The sequence below is a fragment of the Cyprinus carpio genome, chromosome B11 (genome assembly GCF_018340385.1).
Source record: "Cyprinus carpio isolate SPL01 chromosome B11, ASM1834038v1, whole genome shotgun sequence".
In the NCBI taxonomy this organism is placed as follows: domain Eukaryota; kingdom Metazoa; phylum Chordata; class Actinopteri; order Cypriniformes; family Cyprinidae; genus Cyprinus; species Cyprinus carpio.
Window position 1 is genome coordinate 10,116,857 of NC_056607.1, and position 27,646 is coordinate 10,144,502.

Here is a 27,646-nt window from a genome sequence, read left to right on the forward strand (position 1 = left end):
TTCTTCCAAATCTGTGATTTCTTGAATATTGCATCTTTACAATGTCACTAACTCATTCAAGTCCCACAAAAAGGCTGGTCGTCCAAGAAAGACAAATGCACGAGAGGACAGGATAATGCGGAGAGTCTCAGTGGGCAGTCGGTTCAACACTACAGCTGGAATTGCTCACCAGTTCAGCACTGAATAGTGTAAGGATCTGTCTCTGCATACAATGTCTTGATGTTTAAAAGAATTTGGACTGAATGTGCTCTCTGCAGTGACCAAACCTCTCATCAGCAGAAAGAATCAAAAAGCTAGACTAACCTTTGCTGAGGAGCATGTTGTGTGGACAGAGGAGAACTGGTCCAAAGTTCACTTCAGTGATGAAAGCAAGTTTATTTCAATTGGGTCAGATTTGAGTCGGAAATTATGTTCGTTGTCAAACTAGGGAAGACTGAAGCCCTAGTGAAAGGTGCAGGAGAAGGTGTCATGGTTTGGGGATGTTTTGTGCAGCCGGAGTTCTGCCTCTTATACAGCAACATGGCAGAGTGAATGCAAATGTTTATCAGAACCTATGCTAAAGTCATTCAAAGCAATGGCCTCAGCCCTCTACACTTCCTACTAATTTTTGACTGTTGTAACCTTCAGAAATTTTAGTTGTAGTCCTTTTTTGTGCTGCAATCATTGCTTTTCTCCAATTTTGATCAGTGTGTTTTCCACAAAATAAAGGGTTTTTGTTGAAGTGCCTCTGTTATTTTGTAAAACACTGTTTTACTAGCATGGTATAGCCAAAACTAAAATTCCTTCAAACGTTGAACGATGAAAATTAAATAATTTCTTGATATTATATCAAGTTTTCATAAATTGTTCTCTAATTTCTAATATATACACTGTAATATATACACAAGTGTTCCTGTGGCTCAGTGGTAGAGCATTGCGTCAGCAGCGCAAAAGGTTGTGGGTTTGATTCCCAGGGAACACACATACTGGTAAAAGATGTATAGCCTGAATGCAGTGTAAGTCGCTTTGGATAAAAGCGTCTGCTAAATGCGTAAATGTAATGTAAATATAATAAAATAAATAAATAAATTAAAAAATCCTAAAAGTCACAATCCAGCACATCAGCACTGAACCTTTCAGGACATGAGCCAACCATGTTTAAGGCTGCAGAGGCTAAACATTCTGCAGTGCCACTGATCTAAGCAAATACAAAGTGTCTTGATGAGCTTTTGATATAGCAAGGTCATGTTTGCTCTGATCATGACTAGTGCGCTTCTGTCCTGTCAGCTGTGGAAGCAGCAGATGGCTGTCACATTATTACTGAGACCATATGCAAATGTTAGGAAAAGTACTCATTTAATATCTAGCTTTGAATAACACTAGCTCTACCGAAGGCAGTCAGATATGCACATAAAGTTTTACTGAACTATCTGCGGGTGTTACAGTTATGAGCTTGTGGTGAAGCGTTGAATATCATTTTTTTTTTGTCAAACTAAAGTGAACTGAAAGTGCAGCTGGTGGCTGAGGGTTCACAAACACTTTTCACAGGGAAGCACCATTTCCTTCTTTTCAGTAGTGTAACTGTAGCTCAGCTGTTTTCACAGTGTAGTGTATGGAGTAGTGTAGTGTTACCAAACTCTAGTCTATATCATAGGTTCATTTCAATATTTAATCATATAATTTTGTTAAAAAATGCTTTTATATGTAATAATTTTAAGTCAGTATCTTGTGTAGTGCATTACTTTTTTAAAAAACTGATTTTTCAAAAGGCTTTTGCATAGGTTTCGAGGCACTGTGTGTCATGTTTATATGCCTGGCTGGATCTTTTTTTTGTTGTTGAATGTCTGAATTTTAGAGTTTTAGGATAGGTCTTGAAATAGATACAAGGCTGAAACAGTAGATGTCTTGTGTTGTGATGATAGAGATACAGTCATGGTCAGTGAAAAGCTCACCTGCTCCTCGCTCCAAAAAATCTCCAGTCTAAGTAAAATGTATAAATGTACTTAAGGGTAAATGCCCTTTTAAGGGTAAATAATTAAATACATTTTTAAAATGAAGTGTCATTTTTTTTATTGAAAAGGCTGGTGTCTTAACACTGCTGCCACACACCACTGAACAGACATATGCTGATGTACTTCCTGTTTGATTGATGAGGTACAGCTGTGTAGGTGGACAGACAGATCAGGCCTGGGGTCTACCACAGGTTTTCTCATACAAGATGAGCTGTACTTACCTTTAAAACAAAGCTAAGACTATAAACCTCAGCCTAGATGTCAAAAACGATGTTTGTTTACAATGATTATTATTAATACAAATATTTAAGCCTTTTAATAGTGTAAGTTTCACAGACCAGGCTTAAGCTTAGTCCCAGACTAAAGTGTAAATCTGAGCTGAGCTTGCACTGACTGATCTTAAAATATATCAGTGCCTTTGTTTCGTCGCAAGATGCACACCAGTAATGTTTTTTTCTAAGCCATGTTAATAAAAATTACTTAAATGTCCTTATTGAACTATGGCCTAATCCTGGCTTAGTCTAAGCCCTGTCTGTGAAACTGGGCCTAAATCTCTCAAGATCTGATTAAACAACTCCCAAAACAACTTCTCACAGCTTCTCATTATAAGCCAGATTGACCCTATATCTGTAAGACATCTAGAGAAGCTCTTATTGAGAATTAACAGGTTTAGATGTTGTATTGTTTCCTTTGAAATCACCATTAAAGAGATCAGTGTTTCCTTTTGTTGGGCTCTTGACCCTTGAGTGTTTGGTGTTTATATTATGCTGGTTGTTTTAACTGTGTGTTCATAAAAAACATGTCTATCTTACACAGCAAAACCAAGAAAGAAAGAAATAAAATGCTGTGGGCAGATGACCCACTTACCTCATTTGAAGTCCAATTTCTGATTAAATGGATGTTGTATTGATGTAGCATTGTTTATAGCTTCAGCTCTAGTAGTACTGTAAAAATCAGATTTAAATAATTTACAATTCACTTTGTGCATAAAAAGTTTTCATCTGTAGCAACACAAAAACCATAGGCATCAAGAATCAGCATATAAATCTCAACAATGGTGAGTCAACAAAATGCTTCATGTTGCAATGCATGCTGGGTATCAGCATAGTACAAGACTCACCCATGTATCCCAGCATGCATTGCAGCATTAAGCATTTTGCTGACTGTCACCATTGTTGAGATTCATATGCTGATTCTTGATGTCTGTGGTCTTTGTGTTGCAGCAGATGAAAACTTTTTGTCCACAAAGTGCTTTGTAAACTCTTCATGTTTTCTGATATTTACAATATTGCTTGACCTGAAGCTGTAAACAATGCTAAAACAATACAACATCCATTTAATCAAAAATTGGACTTCAAATGAGGTCAATTATTATTATTATTTTTTTTTTGTTTTGCTGGCCAAGCTTAACTTCTTTTTTTTTTATGAACACACAGTTAAAACAACCAGCATCAAGAGCCCAACAAAAGTAAACACTGATCTCCTTGATGGTGATTTCAAATGAAACAATATAACATCTAAACCTCTGTTAATTCTCAATAAGAGCTTCTCTAGACGTCTGACAGAAATAAAGTCAATCTGGCTAATAATGAGAAGCTGGTAAAGCTGTTTTAGGAGTTGTTTAATCAGATCATGAAAGATTTAATGTGTTTTTTTTATTTCAGTTGATTTCATCTAAGGCTGTGGCTGAAGTCAGTTGTAGTTCTTGTGTTTCTCATATCTGTCATGCAGTTGATTGTTGATAGTGGGTGTTGTTATTTTTTGGTATGTGGTAGGGTAATTTTTTTCTTAACCCAAGCGCTGTTAAATGCTACTTTAACACTCTGTAGTGTGGAAACACATGAACACTGAGCAGTGTGGGGACTTTGCTGTGAATTATTACATAAAACGTACCTGTTTCATTCACGTATGATTGACGCATATGAATCACATTAAGTTTATTGATTTGTTTATGTTAAAACTATGTGATCTAAATGGATGGAAAATTTATCATGCAGTTGAATTACATAAAATTCAACCGAAACATTTTTTTGAGTGTATTATTGTACAAAATATTTGTTTATATATAATTAATTTAAAAGTATTTATTATTAAAAAAAATGTTTAATTTTGTAAATGTATAAAATTTTTACAATTCTTTAAAAAAAATAAGCAACGGCAAAATTACAAAATTGAAGTAATTTAATTATTGTACAAAATATCTGCACATTGTTTATTTTATATAATTTTATTATTTTTTTTGTACTTAAATTGAGATTTTATTCATTTTTCTGACCAGGAAATATAATAATAATAATAATAATAATAACGTATGTTATATTTGTACATATATATATATGTACATTTATATATTTAAAAATGTGTGTGTGTGTGTGTGTGTGTGTGTGTGTGTGTGTGTGTGTGTGTGTGTATATATATATATATATATATATATATATATATATATATATATATATATATATAATATATAATATATTATTTTTTGGAATTATACAAGTATTATGGCATTACAAGTACATCGTAAACACTGTTTTTCATTAGATTATGATACTGCTATTATGAGCATGGCTATAATGGGGGAACATTTGAGTTTTTTCAGAAATAATGCAAGGATCTTTTTCCTCCTTTCTCTCCTGCTTTCTTTAGGTAGCTGTAGCAGAACAGTTGTGGCAGGGCTTTGCTCATTGTACTTCTGCTTGCCACCACTAAATCTTTAGATCCCTCATGGTATTAATAGCTTGCTTAAGCTGTTTAAAAGGCCTGGTTTCCAGAGAGCCTTACAGTGTCATTCAAAGGTTTGCCCTTCCTTTCTGATCCTGGGTCACAGCCACAAACATAGTCTCAGGGTCCTGTGATGAGCAGCATACTGTCAAGAAGCACCCATTCAGTTTTTATTCTGTGAATTAAGCAATGGTCTCAATAAACTAATTACTTTGGTATATGTATATTTAGTATATTTTGTGTGAATGGGCCTTCAGGATACACAGATAACTATAAAAATAACTATGTTAGCATTTACATGTACACACTATATTCTAAGTGTGCACTGCTGTTATGCCGTCTGTCACTTAAAATGCTCAAGACAGATGCATTCTGATTGGCTGTCAAAGTTTTTATCTTTATCGTTTGATTCTGAAGATATTGTTTCTATGTTATTATCGGTACAGTTGTGGAGTGGAAGTTCTTTTAGAATTAGAACACTTATTAAAACTTTGTAGTTATCATTCTTAGTGTGAACAGACCTTAAGGGATAGTTCACCCAAAAATGAAAGTTCTGTCATTAATAACTCACCCTCATGCCGTTTCAAACACGTAAGACCTTTGTTCATCTTCAGAACACAAATTAAGATATCAGTAGTGACATCAGTGGTTCAACTGTAATTTTATGAAGCTACGAGAATACTTTTTTGTGCACAAAGAAAACAAAAAAGGACTGTATTCAACAATTCTTCTCTTCTGTGTCATTCTTTGATGCGAGTTCATGACATGACGCATGCATTATTTTTGTTTTCTTTGTGCACAAAAAAATAAAATTCTCGTAGCTTTATAACATTACGGCTGAACCACTGATGTCACATGGACCATGGACTGTTTTACCGATGTCCTTACGTTTCTGCGCCTTGAAAGTGATAGTTTCGTTATTACCGGATCAAAGTTCTTGCGGGTTTGGAACGACATGAGGGTGAGTAATTAATGAAAGAATTTTCATTTTTGTGTGAACTATTCCTTTAACCCTAAACATATTAAATAATTGTCAGTTAAAAATTAGATGCATTTGAGATACTTAGACATTTAGTGAGTAGTTAGTTATTTATGGTCATTTGCTCTATTTTTACCATTTATATTGTTTTTTTACATTTATTTTTTAACCTTTATGGGCATTTAAATCCTAATGTAAAGTTAAGTGGTCTTTAAAAACACTAATAATTTATAATATTAACACTGGTAAATAGAATCTATAGCAAATTTTAAAATATATAAATCCATTTAACATGATATATATTTGAAGTACATTTGAAGTAGATGATTTTTTTTTAAATAATTTAAACCAGTAGTATAGCTTTTTAATATTAGCCATTCATCCATTGCCTACCATTACATGAAAACTTTATTCAGCTCATTAGTACTGGCCATGATGTTAATATTTCTGGCCAAAATATCATCAGTGTTACTATTGTAATACCATGGTATATTTAGTAATGGTAGCATCATGCTTTGAGGTTTCTTCTTTATATATATATATATATATATATATATATATATATATATATATATATATATATATATATATATATATATATATATATATATATATATATAATAGTATAAAGTATAAAGTTTTTCACATTTTAGAGAAAAATCCCCCAACCCCCATGAAAGCAAATCAAAGGAAAAAAACACTAATGTAATGATACATAAATACTGGACAAAAAAAAAAAAAAATATATATATATACACCCACATATAGTATACATATACACATCCATAAATATACACTGCTGTGTACCTATACAAAAACACATACAGACATACCTACATTTACATAATGATTAAAAAAAAAAAACTAAATTATGGAAAAATAAAATACTATATTTTATCAAATTAACCATGCCACTTAAAGAAGAAGGTTAAATTCAGCTATCATTGGTCACCTTCCAAATATTCAAAGAAGGACTTCCAAATCTATACAAATCTCTTTGGTTATCTAATCTTTTCCATATGTAACACATAACTGAACTCTGTAAGCCATGTCTCAAATTTAGGTGTAAACTCTTTGTTCCGCATCAACAAAATTATACTGCTAAACCCTGAGTGCTAGCGTTAGTGTTGGTCATGTTTCTCAGTGCGCTCTGCGGACGCAGTGCTATTTTTACCCGTCACACTTAATCATGTCCTCTTGCGTGTCTTCCCTCCCTTCCTGTTCCTCTTTCCTTCCTTCTACACACTGTACCTGGCTCTCAGTGCAGTCCTGTCCTATCATGATAAGATAAGAGTGTAACTGGTTCTCAAGGAGAATAACCTGCGGGTTAACATCATGACAGTATCTGATCCTCAAAGTTTATATGTGTGACGAGGTGCATTCCCAAAGCAAGGGATGTTGTAGTTCACTTCACCTGACAATTGTTTTTTTTTAATAAATATTAAATATAGATATATTTATATATTATAATTTCATTTGTAATAATAATTATTATTATTTTATATGTATTGTTGCATTGCAAGGCATTGCAAACACTGTATTGTATTAGATTGTGAAAACATTCACAGCTTGCTGGCTTAGTCTTGCTGTAGTTTACAAAATATTAGATTAGATTAGATTAGATTCAACTTTATTGTCATTGCACATGTAACAGAATGCAGTTAGCATCTAACCAGAAATGCAATAAGTACAGGATATACAGTGTCTACAATGTTACAAATGTACAATAAATATACAGAGAAGGCAGTACTATGGAAATAATTTACAGATTTCTAAATACTATCAGCATGATATACAGATAGGTGTTCTATGAACATACTATACAGATGGATTATATAATAAGTTTATGTACACTACTATCTAAAAATGGCTAAATATGCCTTGGTGATCAGTATCTGATGGATGTGTGGCAGATTTTGTTTGGTGTTTCAAAGGTCAGTTAGTCAAGTGATTCCCAACAAAGGAAGCAGTTTCCAGGGGTAACATCTAAAAGAGGATTAATAATATATTAAAATAATTTTTCATCAGTTTATTTTTAAGGAAAGAAAACAAAAATAAAACAAATATATATTTTAAAATAATGTTAGTGATAATGCTAAATGATTTATAGTAATACATACATTAAAAAGAGCACATTTATGGTTTGGTGTTGATGATAGTGATACTTGAAGTGGACTGCGGTTGTGCATACTTCCAATTGAAGAAGCAAAACAACAACTCTGATTCATATATGCACAGTGTAAAGGCTCCGACAGGCAGGTGAAAATATTTGTGTGAACTTCTCTTAAGGTGTTTTTTTTGTATGTGTTTTCTGTTTTTCCTTTCAGACTGTCTGTTCAAGTTGTGTCCAATGAACAGGTACTCAGCCCAGAAACAGTTCTGGAAAGCAGCAAAACCTGGTGGAAACAACACCACAGACACTGTACTACTCAACAAATTACATGTGAGTTCAATACGGAACATTTCAGGCTTCTGCCTCCTCTATAGAAGCTTGTTTCTGCCATGGGATGAAAAATAAAGTAATCATTTGCGACTTTTTGTCATGCAATATTGACTTTTTTCTAGCAAATATGAATTTGTATCTCATAATTATGATTTCTTTCTTGCAGAATCTCAGAATTGTGAGATATAAATTCGCAGTTACAAAAAGCAGAATTGTGAGAAGTAAAGTTGGAATTTTAAGAAAAATTCGGAATTGCAATATGTAAACATGCACTTAAGGGGATACTCCACCCCAAAATGAAAATTTTGTCATTAATCACTTACCCCCATGTCGTTCCAAATCCGTAAAAGCTCAGTTCGTCTTCGGAGCACAATTTAAGATATTTTGGATGAATAACGGGAGGCCTGTGACTGTCCCATAGACTGCCAAATAAATATCAGTGTCAAGGTCCATAAAAGGTATGAAAGTCGTCGTTAGAATACTCCATCTGCCATCAGACGTGCAATCTGGGTGATATGAAGCAACGGGAACATTCTTTGTAAGGGAAGAGAGAAGAAAAATAACGACTTTATTCTATTATTCCTTTCTTTTGTCAGTCGTCTGTTCTGTGTCATATCATTTTACGGTATTCTGTATCATCCACGCCACAAGGATGCACTGTTTTCTTTCAAATCAAAGCTAAATACATGTAGAAACAGCTCGTCCTTGTGGCGCAGATGATACAGAAGAGCATACACAGCATACGGTGAAATGGAGAGACACAGAGAAGACTGTTGACATTATATACAATATTTGTAAGCATTTTAATCTGCATTTTCACCTCTTTTTTTCAGCACGCTGCTGATCTAGAGAAGAAACAGAATGAATCAGAAAACCGGAAGCTGCTGGGAACAGTGATACAGTACGGAAATGTTATTCAGGTAGGTCAGCCAGCTGGCAGACGGGAGGCAGTGGGATCTTACTGTGCCACTGAGGTTTTAGCAGGACAGAAATCCATTTTTCAGTGTTATTTTAGTGTCATTGAGCTTACACTTATAATTGTTCTACATAATTTATTATAATATAAGACTGTGCCATGTGACCTTGAGTATATTCATGTGTATAGCTAAAGAGGTTTTAATGGGTATACCAGCTATGCTACATATTGTTCTTTGCTCTATTAAAATCAGACATTTTTTTTTTTTTTCCATTTTGCAGCTGTTGCATTTAAAAAGCAATAAGTACCTTACTGTGAATAAACGGCTGCCTGCTTTGCTGGAGAAGAACGCCATGCGTGTGACGCTGGACTCTGCTGGAAATGAAGGCTCCTGGTTTTACATCCAGCCCTTTTACAAACTCCGCTCCATAGGAGACAGTGTGAGTGAAAACATACACAGTTTAAACAGATTTGATTTGATATGAGGGGCGTACAAGCCATAATTCATTCTGGCCCTCTCACACACTTACATTCTCCTTTCACATACATACATTTCTTCTCTCACACACTTACATTCTCCTTTCACATACATACATTTCTTCTCTCACACACTTACATTCTCCTTACACACACATACATTTCTTCTCTCACACACTTACATTCTCCTTTCACATACATACATTTCTTCTCTCGCACACTTACATTCTCCTTACACACACATACATTTCTACTTTCTTTCACACACATACATTCTCCTTACACACACATACATTTCTACTTTCTTTCACACACATACATTCTCCTTTCACATACATACAGTTCTGCTTTCACACACATACATTCTCCTTTCACATACATATATTTCTGCCTTTTTTGGAATCCATTACTTCCTGTTTAAGCAGGAAGTCACTCTCAGACCAGGAAATACATCCGAAAAACTTGCTCAGCTCTTACTCACAATTTTACAGTGATGCTATTCAAGTACAAGTACAGTTTTTAACTTTAACATATCATTATGTAACTTGCGTGTTCTACAGATCTGTGTACAAGTTTTAAGACACTGATTTTAATCGTATTGACAGGGCTCAACGCTAAGGAAATTTTCTACTGGCCCGGTTTGGCCAGTGGTTTAATTTTTTTACTTGCCCTGGCAAAATTTTCACAGGCCTTGCCACAATCAATAAATCAATAAATAAGACTTATTGTTTTCATTGTTGACTGTAACATTGTATTGTAATAAATGATTATTTTTTTTTTTTTTATTTATTAAATGTTTATTTTGCTCTGTTACTGGCCAAACTAACCTTGAACAAACAAACAAACAAAAAAAATATACAACATGAAGCAACTGCACAAAACAAAATCATCAGATGGGCTGAATGAATATTTTCTTATTGCTCTTTATTATTATTAGTGTTTTATTACCTTAATTATATGTATGTCTGCACTACGTTTGTACTTTCTGTACTGGAAGCTCCTGACACCAAGACACATTCCTTGTATGTGTAAACACACTTGGTAATAAAGCGCTTTCTGATTCTGATGAAAATGCAGATTTAATCTCTGACAGCAGGTGGCGCTTATAGAACACTAGCAGCATTTCCTGGTTTATTGCTGTATGCAGCGCTGCACTAATTAACACTCCTTTAATATGTTTATAACGACGTTAAGAGGAAAAAGAAAATGCCATCGAAACTTTTCTGAAGAGAGTCAATTCTCCTCAGAAATACATCCATATTCACCCATAATTATGGTTTTCTTTCAGTGTTTCAGTTAATTTGTTCTGTCTGGTACAGTATTTTCTCTGCTTGCGCGACTATTCTCTCTTCTTTTGTGTCCGTCTTCAGTGCATCTGTTTTAAAGATAATATATCATGATGATCACTACGTTTGTGTTACCAAATTGCATCCTGTCAGGAATAACCTGCCCCTGCTGTTTTTAACCTGGTCGTTTTTGATTACTGTCAGTTTAAATGCCAGCGTTGCCAGATATTGAAAAACAAATCAATCTAAAAATAAATAAATCGCAATGAGTCCAAATCTTGAGTTATGGAAATAATATAAAGATATTGCTGTCCCTAACTTGCAACCTCCCACTTTATTCACTTCCTAAATTAAGTGAAAAAAATAAATAAAATACAAATACAGAGATGCTTATAATATGTGTATTTGGCAACATGACTGAGGCTGAGCCCGCATCCTCAATCACAACTCGCTTAAGGGACGAGGCCATGTAACATTTTCGTGATGATAATACTTATTTATTTATTTATTTATTTAATTTTTACCTGTCCCGGTGACCCTGATCATGCCTGATCTGCATTATACGCCTTCCGTTTCCACTATACTCTCTTTCACACATACATATATTCTTCACTTACATGCACATATTTTCTTCGGACATACATGCATTCTATATACATATGTATTTGAAAGGAGAATGTATGTGTGTGTGTGTGAGAGTAGACATGTATGTATGTGAAAGGAGAATGTGTGTGAAAGCAAAAATATATGTATGTGAAAGGAGGTTTTGGGTGTTATCATGTTGGAATACTGCCCTGCGGCCAAATATATGCAGACCAATTTGATGCAGTGTGTGGTGTATGGTCTGAGCACTGACAGGCTGACCCCCCACCCCTTAAACCTCATACATCTATTTCCCAAACACAACCTCTGGATATGACGCTGAGCACGTGCACTTAATTTCTTTGGTTTACAATGGCAAGGCCTGTTCTGAGTGGAACCTGTCCTGTTAAACCTCTGTATGGTCTTGGCCACCGTGCTGCAGTAGGGTCTTGGCAATCTTTTTATAGCCTACGCCATCTTTATGTAGAGCAACAATTATTTTTTTCAGATCCTCAGAGAGTTCTTTGCCATGTTGAACTTCCAGTGACCAGTATGAGAGAGTGAGAGCGATAACACTGAATTTAATACACCTGCTCCCCATTCACACCTGAGACCTTGTAACACTAACAAGTCACATGACACCATGGAGAGAAAATGGCTAATTGGGCCCAATTTGGACATTTTCACTTATGGGTCTACTCACTTTTGTGGCCAGTGGTTTAGATATTAATGGCTATGTGTTGAGTTATTTTTAGGGGACAGCAAATTTACACTGTTATACAAGCTGTACACTCACTACTTTATATTGTAGCAAAATGTCATTTCTTCAGTGTTGTCACATAGAAAGATATAATAAAATATTTACAAAAATGTGAGGGGTGTACTCACTTCTGTGAGATACTGTATATCTATATCTATATATATATATATATATATATATATATATATGTGTGTGTGTGTGTGTATATATATTATATGTATGTATGTATGTATGTATGTATGTGTATATACAGTATAGGTGCATCTCAATAAATTAGAATGTCGTGGAAAAGTTTGTTTATTTCAGTAATTAAACTCAGATTGTGAAACTCTTGTATTATATTAAGTTAATTAAGTGGACTGAGGTTGTTTTAGTTTTTGTTTTTTTTTATTTTGTTTGTTTTGGTTTACATTTAACAAAAACTTCTCAACAAATTAGAATATGGTGACATGCCAATCAGCTAATCAACTCAAAACACCTGCAAAGGTTTCCTGAGCCTTCAAAATGGTCTCTAAGTTTGGTTCACAAGGCTACACAATCATGGGGAAGACTGCTGATCTGACAGTTGTCCAGAAGACAATCATTGACACTGTTCACAAGCAGGGTAAGCCACAAACATTCATTGCCAAAGAAGCTGACTGTTCACAGAGTGCTGTATCCAAGCATATTAACAGAAAGTTGAGCAGAAGGAAAAAGTGTGGAAGAAAAAGATGCACAACCAACCGAGAGAACCACAGCCTTATGAGGATTGTCAAGCAAAATCGATTCAAGAATTTGAGTGAACTTCACAAGGAAAGGACTGAGGCTGGGGTCAAGGCATCAAGAGCCATCACACACAGACGTGTCAAGGAATTTGGCTATAGTTGTCATATTCCTCTTGTTAAGCCACTCCTGAACCACAGACAACATCAGAGGCGTCTTACCTGGACTAAGGAGAAGAAGAACTGGACTGTTTTCCAGTGATCCAAAGTCCTCTTTTCAGATGAGAGCAAGTTTTGTATTTCATTTGGAAACCAAGGTCCTAGAGTCTGGAGGAAGGGTGGAGAAGCTCATAGCCCAAGTTGCTTGAAGTCCAGTGTTAAGTTTCCACAGTCTGTGATGATTTGGGGTGCAATGTCATCTGCTGGTGTTGGTCCATTGTGTTTTTTGAAAACGAAAGTCACTGCACCTATTTACCAATACATTTTGGAGCACTTCATGCTTCCTTCTGCTGACTAGCTTTTTGAAGATGCCGGTTTAATTTTCCAGCAGGATTTGGCACCTGCCCACACTGCCAAAAACACCAAAAGTTGGTTAAATGACCATGGTGTTGGTGTGCTTGACTGGCCAGCAAACTCACCAGACCTGAGCCCCAGAGAATCTATGGGGTATTGTCAAGAGGAAAATGAGAAACGAGACCAAAAAAATGCAGATGAGCTGAAGGCCACTGTCAAAGAAAGCTGGGCTTCCATACCACCTCAGCAGTGCCACAAACTGATCACCTTCATGTCACGCCGAATTGAGGCAGTAATTAAAGCAAAAGGAGCCCCTACCAAGTATTGAATACATGTACAGTAAATGAACATACTTTCCAGAAGACCAACAATTCACTAAAAATGTTTTTATTTTTATTTTTTATTGGTCTTATGAAGTATTCTAAATTGTTGAGATGAGTGAATTGGTGGGTTTTTGTTAAATGTGAGTCAAAATCATCACAGTTAAAAGAAACAAAGACTTAAACTACTTCAGTCTCTGTGCATTGTATTTATTTAATACACGAGTTTCACAATTTGAGTTGAATTATTGAAATGTACTTTTCCACGACATTCTAATTTATTGAGATGCACCTGTGTGTGTGTATATATATATATATATATATATATATATATATATATATATATATATATATATATATATATATATATATATATATATATATATATATATATGTGTGTGTGTGAATTTCAAAGAAGTATGTAGTGTGTATATATCGTGATATTAGGCAGTTTCTGCAGAGGCGAGCAGCAATGAAAAATGCTGTCTTGCAAACTGGGCCAAATTATAGTAACTTAGTACCCTACGTTTGTCTTCAAGCAGACTCAGGTGCAATTCCTAAATGGCTAAATAAATCAAACTTGGGTGTCAGGTGTACTCTGCGATGCACCAGGGGCTCTAAATGGCTTGAGCTGTAGTTACAACTTTTAAGAATCTGGAAAACAGAACCAACATTTGCTCCATTGGATGTTGTTGTATGGGGGCCATGGGGTGTCATCCGCTGCTGATCTCTGGGGTGAAGAGTGTTTTTACATAAGCTTCCACTGACCGTTACATGATGTCAAAGCTTACAGCATTGAATTTCCCTGCTAATGCCATTAAAAATGGCCTCTGTGGGAGAGCGTCATAGTCACTGAGCCTTCGTCACGGAAAGCCATGGCAATACTTTGAAATGGAACTGAACCTGGTGTTGTGGGATATGAATAATTGCAAAACTAAGGCACTAGAAGAGATCAATTTAAATTAGTTTTTCTTTAGCTATACAATTTAAAAGCAGTTAATGAAATGATCTAAATGGGCATAAATATATTTGGATTTCTCCTTTGAACTTAGTAGATATAGAATAAAAAGTTACACCACCCTAAGGACGGCCCTGTTACACATTTACAAATGGACAATATCATTGTAGGAATAATCAATACAAATAAATAAATAAATACCTAGATATCAATACAATTAAATTCTTGGACACACCAACATGCATATCTGTCATTATATAAATATAAAACTAAACAACACTGGTCATCACGTTTAAACCAGTTTCCACAAATAATGATCAGTTAAGGAGTAGAGGCTTCATCTTTTCAAAATATGTGATCATAGGTTGCCACGTCTCATAATTTTTGAACAGATCCCTTCATTAAATATAGAATTTTCTCTAATTGCCTGCTTATTTATTTATTTTTCTGGCTATACTTCTGATAAATTTTACCATAGAATTAAAAGATGTTGACAAGAAAATGGTGAGGCCTGCCATTCTTGGTTTTGCTTGTGCAACAACCACAAACAATTTCTTCACAAAATATGTTTTTATTGAGCTTTTTTCTTTTTTAGGTTGTGATTGGGGATAAAGTGGTTTTGAATCCCGTAAACGCAGGACAGCCTCTACATGCCAGCAGCCATCAGCTGGTGGACAATCCTGGCTGCAATGAGGTTAAACTGCTTTTTCTTTCAGTTTTGCATTACACCATGTATTGTGAATGTATGTAAATAACACTATTAATACAGTTATGCTCTTAATGGCTATGCTATAAGTGCTTTAAATGGAAACGTACTGTCTGTAAATCAGCTTTTGCTGCATAAAACTGGAATAACTTTCCATTCAATTAGAACCCAGTGTTAGTGTGAAGGCTATTATGCTATGGTAACACTAATTTAAGAGCCACTTTCTCTGCCAAAATGTCTCTGGATTGTGAATCATTGTTTTAAGTAAGTGCTAATGCTAAAAAACAACAACAACATAGTTTATCTTATGACAGACCCTCCTCCCTTTTTCCTCTCCGTTCTCCTCAGGTGAACTCAGTAAACTGCAACACTAGCTGGAAGATTGTTTTATTTATGAAATGGAGTGACAACAAGGAAGTAATTCTTAAAGGGGTAGGTGCTTCACACACATGGAATATGCTCTGAGTTCCTGGAGTTGTTGTTGTTGATGGTTCTAGAATGTGATGTTGCTAATTCCTTCTTTTTGGTTGCTAAGGTGATGTGGTTCGGCTGTTTCATGCCGAGCAGGAGAAGTTTCTCACTTGCGATGAACACAGAAAGAAGCAATACGTGTTCCTGCGAACCACCGGCCGCCAGTCCGCCACCTCTGCTACCAGCAGCAAAGCACTGTGGGAAGTGGAGGTGAGTTGCATGTTTTGTCCATTAAGATTATCTTTTCACTTTTTAAATGAACACAACTTTTATGAATTTGGCCTAAATAAAGTTGCCAGATGTAAAAAGCTAACATGAAGGCATAAACTACACCACGGTTGCATGACTTAAAGGGGTCATATGATGCAATTTAAAATTTTCCTTTCTATTTGGAGTGTTACAAGCTGTCCGTCCATAGATAAGATCCCTAAAGTTGCAAAGACATAAGTCTCAAACCCAAAGAGATATTCTTTATAAAAGTTAAGACTCGTCCACGACCGCCTAAAACGCCTCATTTAAACACACCCCCACATGTCTACGTAACTGTGTGGGAAGATTTACATAACACCGCCCAAATGTTTACGCAAAGAAAGAAGGCGTAACTTTTATTCTCTCTGTAGTATTGTTGCCATCGCCGCCAAGTCGTGGAGACGATGTGTGTTTTGTTGTGAAAGCTAAACTACTTTGTTTGGCCTTCCAAAAGAGGACACAACTATAAATCAGAGGTGAAGTTGTATTTACAACACTGTTTCAGAACAGTTCAAGCCAAATATTCAGATGTGTGCAGCACATTTTATGGAGGACTGTATCCTGAACCTGGGAGAGTAGCTTACAATGCTGTAAAGTGGGCCAGTTCCAACTTTGCAAGGACAATCTGATGCTTCTGACTCACAGCCTGTAAGTACGTTTTCATATTTAAAGAATTTGCCACTGACAATTCAAACGCAAGTTTTGGACAGTGTAGAGTAGAGCTTGCTGTTTGTTGTTTCTCCACTCACAAATGCAGACATGGTTTTATGTTTACGAGGCGCGATATGCAACACAACGTGTAAAAGACAATATAAGTCATTATAATCAGTAATTATGTCCCCACTGGATGCAACAAATGCCTCGTTTGTAATGGGTTTTATTGGTTTTGTCTCGTCGTGCTGGGACACGCGGCATCACAGTATGGTGAGGTGCGTAACATTTCTGTCACATGCTTGAGATATTCAGCCAGTCACAACGCACTGGATAGCTGGCCAATCACCTCGCTTTTCAGACCGATGAGCTTTGTAAAAATCGACGTTTTTCAGAAGGCGGGGCATAGAGGAGCAAAAATAATGTACATTATGTGGAAAATAATAAGGTTTTTTGAACCTTAAACTGCATAAATACATTGCATTACACCAAATACACAAAATATTGTTCTTTTTAGCAACGTCATATGACCCCTTTAAACGTCACTTCTAATAAGCTTCCGCTAACTCTTTCATTTCTTTCAATCTTAAATTAAATCAAAATTCTTTATTTAAAATCTAGCAGACAAGTGAGTAGAGTTTTTCTGTTCAGCTTTATGATATTCAATCAATCCATTCAGTTTTTGCGATTCAGTGATCGTGAAAGTGCAAAATCAAAATCAATCATGTTTTTTTTTTTTTTTTTTTTTGCAAACCATAATTTGTCATTTAACTACAAAATAATCACAAAAAAAAAATTTGAAATCCATGCGCTAGGTCTTAAAGTGACAGCAGCCTAATAACTCTGCTTCTGTCTGTGTCTTTAATCAACAACACAATACAAAGAAATATATCACTCATACTTCTGAGAAAAGTTCACCCAAGAGTGAAAATTACCTCATGATTTACTCACACTCAAGCCATCCTAGGTGTATAGGACTTTCTTCTTTCAGAATAATACAATTGGCGTTATGTTAAAAAATTGTCCTGGCTCTTCCAAACTTTATAATGGAAGTGAACAGCTGTTGAGATTTTGAAATCCAATAAAAGTGCATCTATCCATCATAAAAAGTGTTCCACACAGCTTTGGGGGGTTAATAAAGGCCTTCTGAAGCAAATTGATGTGTTTGTGTAAGAACAAATCCATATTTAAAGCACTTTTTTTGGAGCACTTTATTGGACTTCTAGTGGATTATTGAATATCAGCAGCCATTCACAGCCATTATAAAGCTTGTAAGAACAAGAACAATTTTTTAATATTGAATTTGTCTGAAACAAGAAAGTCATATACTGTACACCTTGGATTGCTTGAGGGTGAGTAAATCATATCCCTTTAATAATGACCAATGTATATGTATTTCATACACTAAAGACTGTGCAGTGTTTTATTTAAAATTTGATCATTCATTTTCTGTAATAGAAAAATTTCTAGAAACTATCCCCTTAAAATTAGTCATTTTGATCATAATGAAGCCCTGGTAGGACTGTTTAATGTCCCCGACAGCCTCTGTAGTCCCATTTAGCTGCTTGTTAGCGACTGCTATTTTCAAGACACATAAAAGCTGAAAGTCATGAGTGGGGTGTAACTGATGTATTTTATGTTGTTGAGTAATATGTGCAAATATCTTAAGCTTTTGTTTACCACAGACCTTATTTCAGACATTGACCCAAAAACCCATTGACTCTGGGACTATGGAAGCGGAAGTTAAATAAACCTTCTTTGTGTGAAGGTTCCCTTTAAGTACAGCATATGCTAATTGTGACATTCCTCCTAATCTCATATTCCAGGTGGTTCAGCATGACCCGTGTCGTGGTGGCGCTGGTTACTGGAATAGTCTTTTCAGGTTTAAACACCTGGCCACAGGACACTACCTGGCAGCAGAGGTGAGTGAGGTGTGTTCTACTAGCTCGGGATCCTCCCTCAGCTGTTCCCAGATCAGCACTAACCTCTCTCACTGGGTAGGGAACCTTACTAACTTCCTCTAGATTTTCTTTGGCCTTAAAACTGCAGTCTGTAAGATTTTCAGCATCCCTCTGGATGTTTCCATCAGACATCAAACCTGACTTGAGCTCATTTTTGCCCAGCTAGATGCCAAATTGATTAAATCTTACATAGTGCAGCTTTAATCACGTTTCTGGTGCTGTTCTTTGAACATGGCTAGCTTAGTTAGCAAGATGTTTAAGGATATTTTGACATAAACCTGCATTATATATTTCTAACCTTCTGAGCCCTTTTTACTTTTGATGCATTTCAGAGTGACAATGAAAATTAAAATGCAATGAAAAAAATTAACAAGTGTTTTGTTTTGATGAGAGATTTTATATACTGATTATAGGTTATTTTTCAAATGAACTTTCCAATTCATCAGAAGCCATTCGATAGTTTAGTGTGAGGGATGAATATTCAAGTCATTAAATTACAGTTCAAATTTGTTCCAAAATAAATAAAAATAAAGTTCAAAATGTTTTAACATTTTTCCAGATTTGGCTACACTTACATTTAGTCATTAAATTATATTTTTCCCCTGAATGTTTAGATTTTATAAAATTATGCAATCAAGATTTATTTTTATTTTCACTTTTACTTTTAGTTTTTATTTATTTCTAGTTAGTATGTTTGCATGTTAGTGCTAATTTTCTTTTATATATATATATATATGTACACCAGTTATTTACAGTGGGGCAAAGAATTTAAATTACAGTAAAAGGGGTTAAATCTGAAATCATGTGCATGAGCTTTAAATAAAGGAAAATCTTGGGTTTATGTCAAATCTTGAAACATATATCTCTAACCAAGTAGAACATGTTCAAGGATCAGGACCCTGTCTTAGTTTGTTTTGGTTTTATTAGGTTGTGCCTAATCAATTGATTTCCTGATCAGTCGCCTGTCAGATAGAATGATCTGGTTTCTTTTAGCATTTTGAGGACATTTTGGGTGATTTGTCTGTTCACAGGTTAATCCTGACTATGAGGAAGAGTCACAGGAATCACGTTCATCTGTAAGTGGTTTCATTTCTGTGAAATAGTTGTCATTCTTGTGTATTGTACTGTGTAGATATACAGTATGTGTGCTGGCTGATTTTTTGTTTCTGGTTTCAGGTGGCAGATTTTTCACCCTTTAACTTCCAGGTACTGTCAGACCTACTCTCATACAAAATCGAATTTATTTTATTTATTTCCCCAAAATTCTCTTTGCATAGCTCTACGCATTCTATACAGAATGTGTTGTTGTGAAGTGTTTGTTATTTTTGCATCTTTATTTGATGTTGTTGCTCATTATAGTTTTAAAATGTGGTTCTGTACACACTGTGGTACATCAACAGCATTTGTGGGCAAAATTCAGTTACAGTGTTATTTTAATATTGTATATATATATATACTATTTTAGTATTTATTAATATTTTGAATGGGTTTATTTAGTTTTATTATTTTTTTAAAATGTATTTTTTAATATTTCTAAATAACTGTAATTATTATTATTATTATTATTATTATTTTTTTTTTTTCAGTTTTAGTTTTATTTAAGTAATTACTACAACTTTATTTCAGGTTACTTGCCAATGCCTCGTTTCTAATTTTTGTTTAAGTTTTTTTCCCCCTTTTTTTTTTAAAATATAAGATTTATATTTAATTTTAGCTTAGTTTTGGCTTTTAGTTTTAGCTTTTAGTTTTAGTTAACAATATCAAAACTGTTTATAATTAAAGTATTGGGGGAAAAACACTGAATAAAATGTTAAAATACACGTTGTTTCAAAAGTGTAGCTACAAGACAAGAAATGTAAATGTGAAATCCCTACCAACCTTGTCTGTGCAAAATTATATGAAATATTTAAACTGACATGATCATGTAAACCCTGTAACTTTTCTATCATATATGCATGGATACAGGTAGGAGACTGTTTGCAGAGAGAAAAATACCAAACACAGAAACTGCATTGATGACTAAAACTACAAGTTAGTTTGCCTAGAACTGTAGTCCCACCAAAAAAAAAAGACAATTTTGATAGCTTTGCAGGTCAAATAATACACATTTTAAGGAACAAATAATGCAAGTGTTTTAACAAAAATAAAACCTTCAAATTTCTGTATTTAAACCCCTTAAAATGCATTACAGATTTTTAAAATAAGTCATTTTTTTAGTAAATGATGTTATGCCATAAATGTTGTTGAATCTTACTTGAACAGAACCCCAGAATATATATATATAAAAAAAAATCACAGTTTCATTTCACTCACAAGGTAAATGCACTTTTAACTTGAAAAAAAAAAAATCAACCACAAGGTGAGTAAAGCAGTTTGAGCAGTGCAGCTCGTCGCCTGTAGGTGGCAGTATAACACCGTCATTTATTTAAAGCAGCCGTTCCTCCTGTTGCTAATGTGCATGCACTAAGCTTTGCACCCAAATCTCAATTTAATCATGTTTGTTGATAACAGACCCTTAGGTCAGATTTATAAAATCTAAGAGAAAATTTCCCCTGAGCTTCTTTGAAATGAACCAAGCAGCAGTAAACTTTATTGCTGACTAAAAAACTGCTAAACCTGTTTTGCTAGAGCTCACATATCGAGAGATGCTTCTTTGTCATGTTCTCGAACGCTTTGTAGAATTTCATCGCACATGCAAAGTTGTAAATAAGTCACGAATCAAAGATTGTATCCTCAGCTAAGACTGGTTTTATCTCATAATCACATAATCAATAAACTGAGCGAGGTGTTGTGTCTCTATGGTTACGTGGTCATCTCTCTTCTCTAGCTGGACTCGGAGCATGAAGCTCTGCGAGCACGTCTGCGAACACCCAATGAGAAGGTCTTGTACACCCTCGTGTCCGTCCCTGATGGCAATGACATCTCCTCCATATTTGAGCTGGATCCCACCACCCTCAGAGGAGGAGACTCCCTCGTCCCCAGGTACACACTGGACCATAATTGGATTATAATAAAGTCACTTAAGGTATAACCATCTTTAAAACCAATACAGGTTTAAATGTTACAACTGCATATGTCTTTTCATAGTGATCCTATACAAACTTACCTGAACAGTTTAAATCTGCTTCGTAGAAGGCCACATGATGAATTCAATTTGAATTCAATCCTATACTAGTGGCCCAAGAATTTTGCACAGTACTGTGCATATATACTGTGCTGTATACATACATATATATATATATATATATAATATATATATATATATATATATACTGTGCTGTATACATACATATATATACTGTGCTGTATACATACATATATATATATATATATATATTATATATATATATAATATATATATATATATATATATATATATATATATAAACTCATCAAATGTGAAGGGGATTTTGAAATATACTTCATTTGTTATACTTATGTAATAGTATTTTTAATGTCTTGTAATGATAGAATAATATAAATAATATTTTTTATAGTTCTAAGTATGCCTGTTATATATATATATATATATATATATATATATATATATATAATATATATATATATGTGTGTGTGTGTGTGTGTGTGTGTGTGTGTATGTGTGTAAAGTACTTTTTATATACACAACGTTTGATTTGCATTCAGCTCCAAAAGTAAGTCTATTGCCTCATAAAAATATAATATTGTACTTTTAAAATTTCTATTTAAAGTTAAATCTAATATTGTGACCATATTTGATAATGTTTATAGATAAGCAACAAACCAACCAGCAGATGAATTATAATTTGCTTGAAGAAAATTTTTACTATGATATTTTACATGGCAAGTAAGCATGTTTCATATCCAAATACTAATTACCATTAGGCAACATAGTGCTTTTATTAGTTATTAATAATGTAAAATATGTTGTAATAGTTTGACTCACTGACTAATTGATTGATTTAAATAAAATAAAATTAAATAAATATATTTAAATACATTTTTAAATAAATAAAATTAAAGAAATACATTTAAATAAAATGTTTACAATTAAACATTTGTGATGTTTAACTTTAAATATTACTATAATCATCATTGAGAGTAATTATAATAATAATAATAATAATAATAAACATAGTATAGTATAACAAAGAATTTGAGGGAAAATTCATGATAATAATATAAAAAAGTATTTTTAGGAGGATATTATTATTAGGATATTTCTGCTGTTTATTCCATTAAATGACAAATTTGGTGTAGTAGTGCATGCAGAGATTGTATAATGTACATTGCGTTGGCAGCTCAGGGTTAATCAGACTTTGAGTTGGAGTGGTAGGTTCACTGCTGTCAGTTTGAGCTCTGAGTAATGTGAGATTCCCGTTTATGATATGAGATTCAGAAAAAGTTGTGAAGAGTGAAATATGATTTTGCCCTTGTCTATGGACAGCCCAACCCATCCGAAATCCACACAGTGGCTGATTGTTACAGTAAGTTGTTTTCAGGCCTGTGGGATATTTGAATTTAGTAGTAAACGACCCTTAATGAACCTAAAGAGAAAACAGTTTATCTGATTAATGCGGCTATGGATATAAGTCACAGGAAAGATGTCCTTTTGCACTTTCCGGGTATTTCTGGAAGTCGCCTGAGGTCTGGTGACTCATTTTGTTTGTTTTTAACTATAAGCTCTGTTGTCCCAATGGATCATGCATGACAGAACAGGAGAGAGATGGCAGATTTGGAATAATACACACATGCGATCACACCCGTCAGACTCTTTGTCCACATACCACAAAACCTAAGCGCTTCCAGGGTGGAGTGCGCACGTGTCACATTGTGTGTGTGTTTGCCTCATCCAGATACCTGCAAATTTTTACTTTTCTTTCCGAAAATAGGCAGGAAAGTCCCGACAGGGTGTGGAGGCAGGAAATCAGGGTGACCGTGCACTTTGCCAGCGTGATATCTTTCCATGTTGTCAAGACATGTTGTTAAAACAGAAGCCACCCCCAGATTCCCTTATTTATATAAGCAATCGCTTGGAAAGTGGTTTTATGAAGTCATCTTCCTTGCTGCTCAGAATCAGAAGATAGTAGGGGAAATTCAGGTTTGGTATTAAATGAATGAATCACATGAAGATGTCCAGATTACGTTTATGACTGATGTACATAGAATGTAGATGTTCTATAGATGTTCTATAAACATCTGTAGATGTTCTATAAACAAAAGTTTATAGAAGGGATATTAATTCCCAGTAAGTGTCTGCTGTAAAGAAATTGTCAAAATGTGGGTGAAGTAATTTTTTTAAATGATTATGACAAATTGGCAAAACAGTGGTTTGAAGGATAGTGGTAAGATTTAAAATGGTAATTAATTCATATTTAGGGGCTGCACTGTGGTCCTTAAATAGTGTTTTTAATGTCTTGTAATGATTTGTAAATATTTTTTAATAGTTTTAAATATGCCTTTTTTGGTACATAAACTATTGTGAAATTGAAAAACATTTTAGTGGGTGTCTTATGTAAATCATGGTAAAAATTAATGATATTTTCATTAATTATTTTTTTGCTAAAGAAATAAAATAAAATAAAGCAGGGCACATTCTAATATATAGGGGGAAAAATAAATTTTAAGCTGTAATAAACTTTTATAATTTTAATGCTTAAAAACACTTCTGTCCATATATGTTATGTGTGTGTGTGTGTGTGTTTGTTATATACATATATACATATATAATATTTACTTATTTATTGTTTATTTTAAATATATATTTTATATACTTTTTTTTTGTTATTTATATATTTCATTTATCCTTTACTGTTTAAGATATTTTCTATTGTGGCATTATTTACTTCTTCCAAATTCACATTGCCTTAATGTATCCAGTAGCTTAACCTTTTGATTTTCTTAACCTTTTGACACATACATATATATAAGCATTATGGTCATGGGTGCTAAAAATGACCTTTTAAATAACATTTTCAAAATGTGACTTCTTATTAATTTCTTGTGTTTTTGTGGTGATATAGGACCCAGACACTTACTCGAAAGGTTTCATGACATGAGTTTCTATTTGAATGCAGTCTGATTCATGTGACCGTGAGCTGATGATGATGAATGTGTGTTTGTGTGTCTTGAATCAATAACTGCTTCTTTGTATATTGAGTCTATGGGCCTTGAACACATCTATAGGTTCTTAGTTTCATGCGACACTAAGCCGCTGAGAGTCATATGTGTAACAGGCTGAACTGTGCCTTATCTTGTGTGTGAGAGAGATCGCCTTTTAGTTTGATTCTAGTAAAAGGATTTTCAAAGTCATGGCTTTAAGTGTAACCTGAAATACCCTCAGTTTCACAAACCAGCGCCCTTTCACGGCACCAGAGGGCTGTAGATGTGACTAATTGGTCTAAGGGGGCACAGGGGGCACACACACACACACACACACACACACACACACACACACACACACACACACACACACACACACACACACACACACACACACACACACACACACACACAGAGTCATACACACAAAGGTAAGCCTGTTAGTCACATAGGAGATTACACAACTGTGCCAGGAATAGAGACGTGTCTGATGTCCACTTGTGGTCTGTCTAAAGCCTGGTTATGTGTGTGACAAGAGTATGTTTGTGTGAACTATTAGGCTCAGTTTTACTTACTTGTGTGTGTAATTGTATAGATGTGTGTCCTTTGAGTGAATGAACTCTGTGACTCTTTGGTTAAATTCAAGCCTCAGTTGAATGAGGCCTAAAATGACAGTAACACAGAGCTGGGTGACAGATGGCAAAAATCATATTTTCAGTTTTACATGTCAATCTATTAATATGTATATAATGTGAACAGGTGCATTGTGCTTGTGGCAATTTAGTTAAATGAGCATGAATTATCGGGCCTGACAGGTATTGAACTTCCTTGTAGGGGTGTGTTTAAGCACCACACACACTAAGAACAATAGTGGCTTTGATAGCCAGAAGGTCGGTGTGTGTGTTTGTGTGTGTAACTGCTATAGGTTCCCGCAGGCGCTGTTGGAGTCAGCGGCATGAACTCAGGGAAAGTTCATGTTTGGATTCCACAATATGACTACAACAGCTTAAGTCTGCGAATGCATGAGCCTTACAGATAATTACTTAAACTTATTATCACAGATGTTTTGGCATTAGACAGCCATATCCTCTTAAATAATGGATTCAACACCACATGAGTTTACAGGGGTCACAATGACCTGAAGTCTTCCCACCTCACCATATTTGCCCTGAACCTGGTGACTTTTAAAGGTGCTCACATGACGTCTTCATACAAGAGTGTTTTATCCCCTAGGGAGCATTTGAGTGACTGCTAAACTGAACTCATTTGCCCCCTAAATGTGACCCTAGATGACCCTGGCCACAGCAGGAATGTGCTGAGACCTCCTGTAAACTCTTGATGGTCTTAAGATTAAAGGTTAAGGGAGGTTATTAATTAACTTTCCAGGTACCTTTATTCATCTATAAATATTTTATATAATTACATTTAACATAAATAATGTACAAACGATTGAATAAATACATAAATATGTACATGCATGCATTTATACGTAAAAAAACTTTTATAAACATTTAATTGCATTTTAAATTAATAATATTAATAAAAGTAGTTATTATTACAAGATTCTCATGAGTGCCATGTCAGCATCTATGACATCTTTGACATGAGTGTTAGTGCTATTGAGTCTTTCTGTCTCGTCCTCAGGAGCTCGTATGTGAGACTGAGGCACTTGTGCACCAATACATGGGTCCACAGCACCAACAACCCCATAGACAAAGAGGAGGAGAAGCCAGTTATGTTACGGGTGGGTGTTGTTTAAGTAATTCGCAAAAAAACACTGATATCAAATGGTTTATCAGTTTGCTATTTAATCTCATTTGTTGTCTGAATTTTTTAGCAGCTGTTGAAATAATAATAATAATAATTATTATTATTATTATTATTTAATTAATTTTAATTATTATATTATATTAATAATTAATTATCTTAATATATATATATATATATATATATATATTATTATTATTATATATACAGATATACAAGTATTGTTTTAAAATATAATTGACATTAATCAATGTGAATATATATATAGATATATATATATATATATATATATATATATATATATATATATATATATATATATATATATATACACATAAGATATTTTAAAGCCATTTAAAGCCATATTGTGTAGACATTACAAATAGTAGTTTTAGAAAGAAATGTTTAATTTGATTCAATATAAAATTTATTACACATAAGCATTTTGGCTACATTTAACGGCCTAACATAAACTATGGAACATAAAAGAAGGCTTGAGGGTAATTGATGACAGAATTACAATTTTTGGGTGAATTAAACCTTTAAGGTTTTTTAAATGAAATTATACTCTAAATAAGAAAACCAGCAAATGGTCTTTATGAGTCTTTCATTAATTTGAATGAATGAACATGATTCGTTAGTGTAGAAGTGTATATTAAATGTTGTTCCTATTATCATGTTATCTTCATATTATTGTTGCACTAAATTGCAATTTGTTTTCTCCTTCAGATTGGGACATCACCTATTAAAGAAGATAAAGAGGCCTTCGCCATTGTGCCAGTCCCTCCTGCGGAGGTGAGGGACCTAGACTTTGCCAACGATGCCAGTAAAGTGTTGGCATCCATCGCTGGCAAGCTAGAGAAGGGCACAATCACCCAGAATGAGAGAAGGTACAACCCCTGAGAGTATCTGGAATATGAATGTGCTTGAGTCCTTTTGCGACCCCTGACTAAATGGTTTCACTACGACCTCATTTAACACTTCACATTGTTTTACTATATCAGTTGATTTCATTGTACAAACTCTATGTGGGAACTATTCCCAGAGGTTTCAACTGGAATTTCAAATGCATTGCTGTGATGAATGTGCAACATTTTCCACCACTTCTAGTGG

General features: G+C 34.3%; 1 protein-coding gene across 13 annotated transcripts in view; it reads left to right on the top strand.

The window, feature by feature from the left end:
* Positions 1–27,646, top strand: part of itpr1b (inositol 1,4,5-trisphosphate receptor, type 1b) — a 127,454-nt gene that overhangs the window by 19,369 nt on the left and 80,439 nt on the right. For 7 of the 13 annotated variants that reach the window (XM_042733861.1, XM_042733863.1, XM_042733867.1 and 4 more), the window contains exons 4-15: positions 8,019–8,134; positions 8,968–9,054; positions 9,332–9,490; positions 15,243–15,341; positions 15,702–15,785; positions 15,888–16,034; positions 18,551–18,721; positions 19,717–19,761; positions 19,862–19,891; positions 21,513–21,667; positions 26,411–26,510; positions 27,263–27,423. In XM_042733861.1, coding sequence (XP_042589795.1) covers positions 8,019–8,134; positions 8,968–9,054; positions 9,332–9,490; positions 15,243–15,341; positions 15,702–15,785; positions 15,888–16,034; positions 18,551–18,721; positions 19,717–19,761; positions 19,862–19,891; positions 21,513–21,667; positions 26,411–26,510; positions 27,263–27,423 — 1,354 coding nt within the window. The remainder of the gene's footprint in view (positions 1–8,018; positions 8,135–8,967; positions 9,055–9,331; positions 9,491–15,242; positions 15,342–15,701; positions 15,786–15,887; positions 16,035–18,550; positions 18,722–19,716; positions 19,762–19,861; positions 19,892–21,512; positions 21,668–26,410; positions 26,511–27,262; positions 27,424–27,646) is intronic. The other 6 variants (XM_042733868.1, XM_042733869.1, XM_042733864.1 and 3 more) reach the window with 2 other exon arrangements.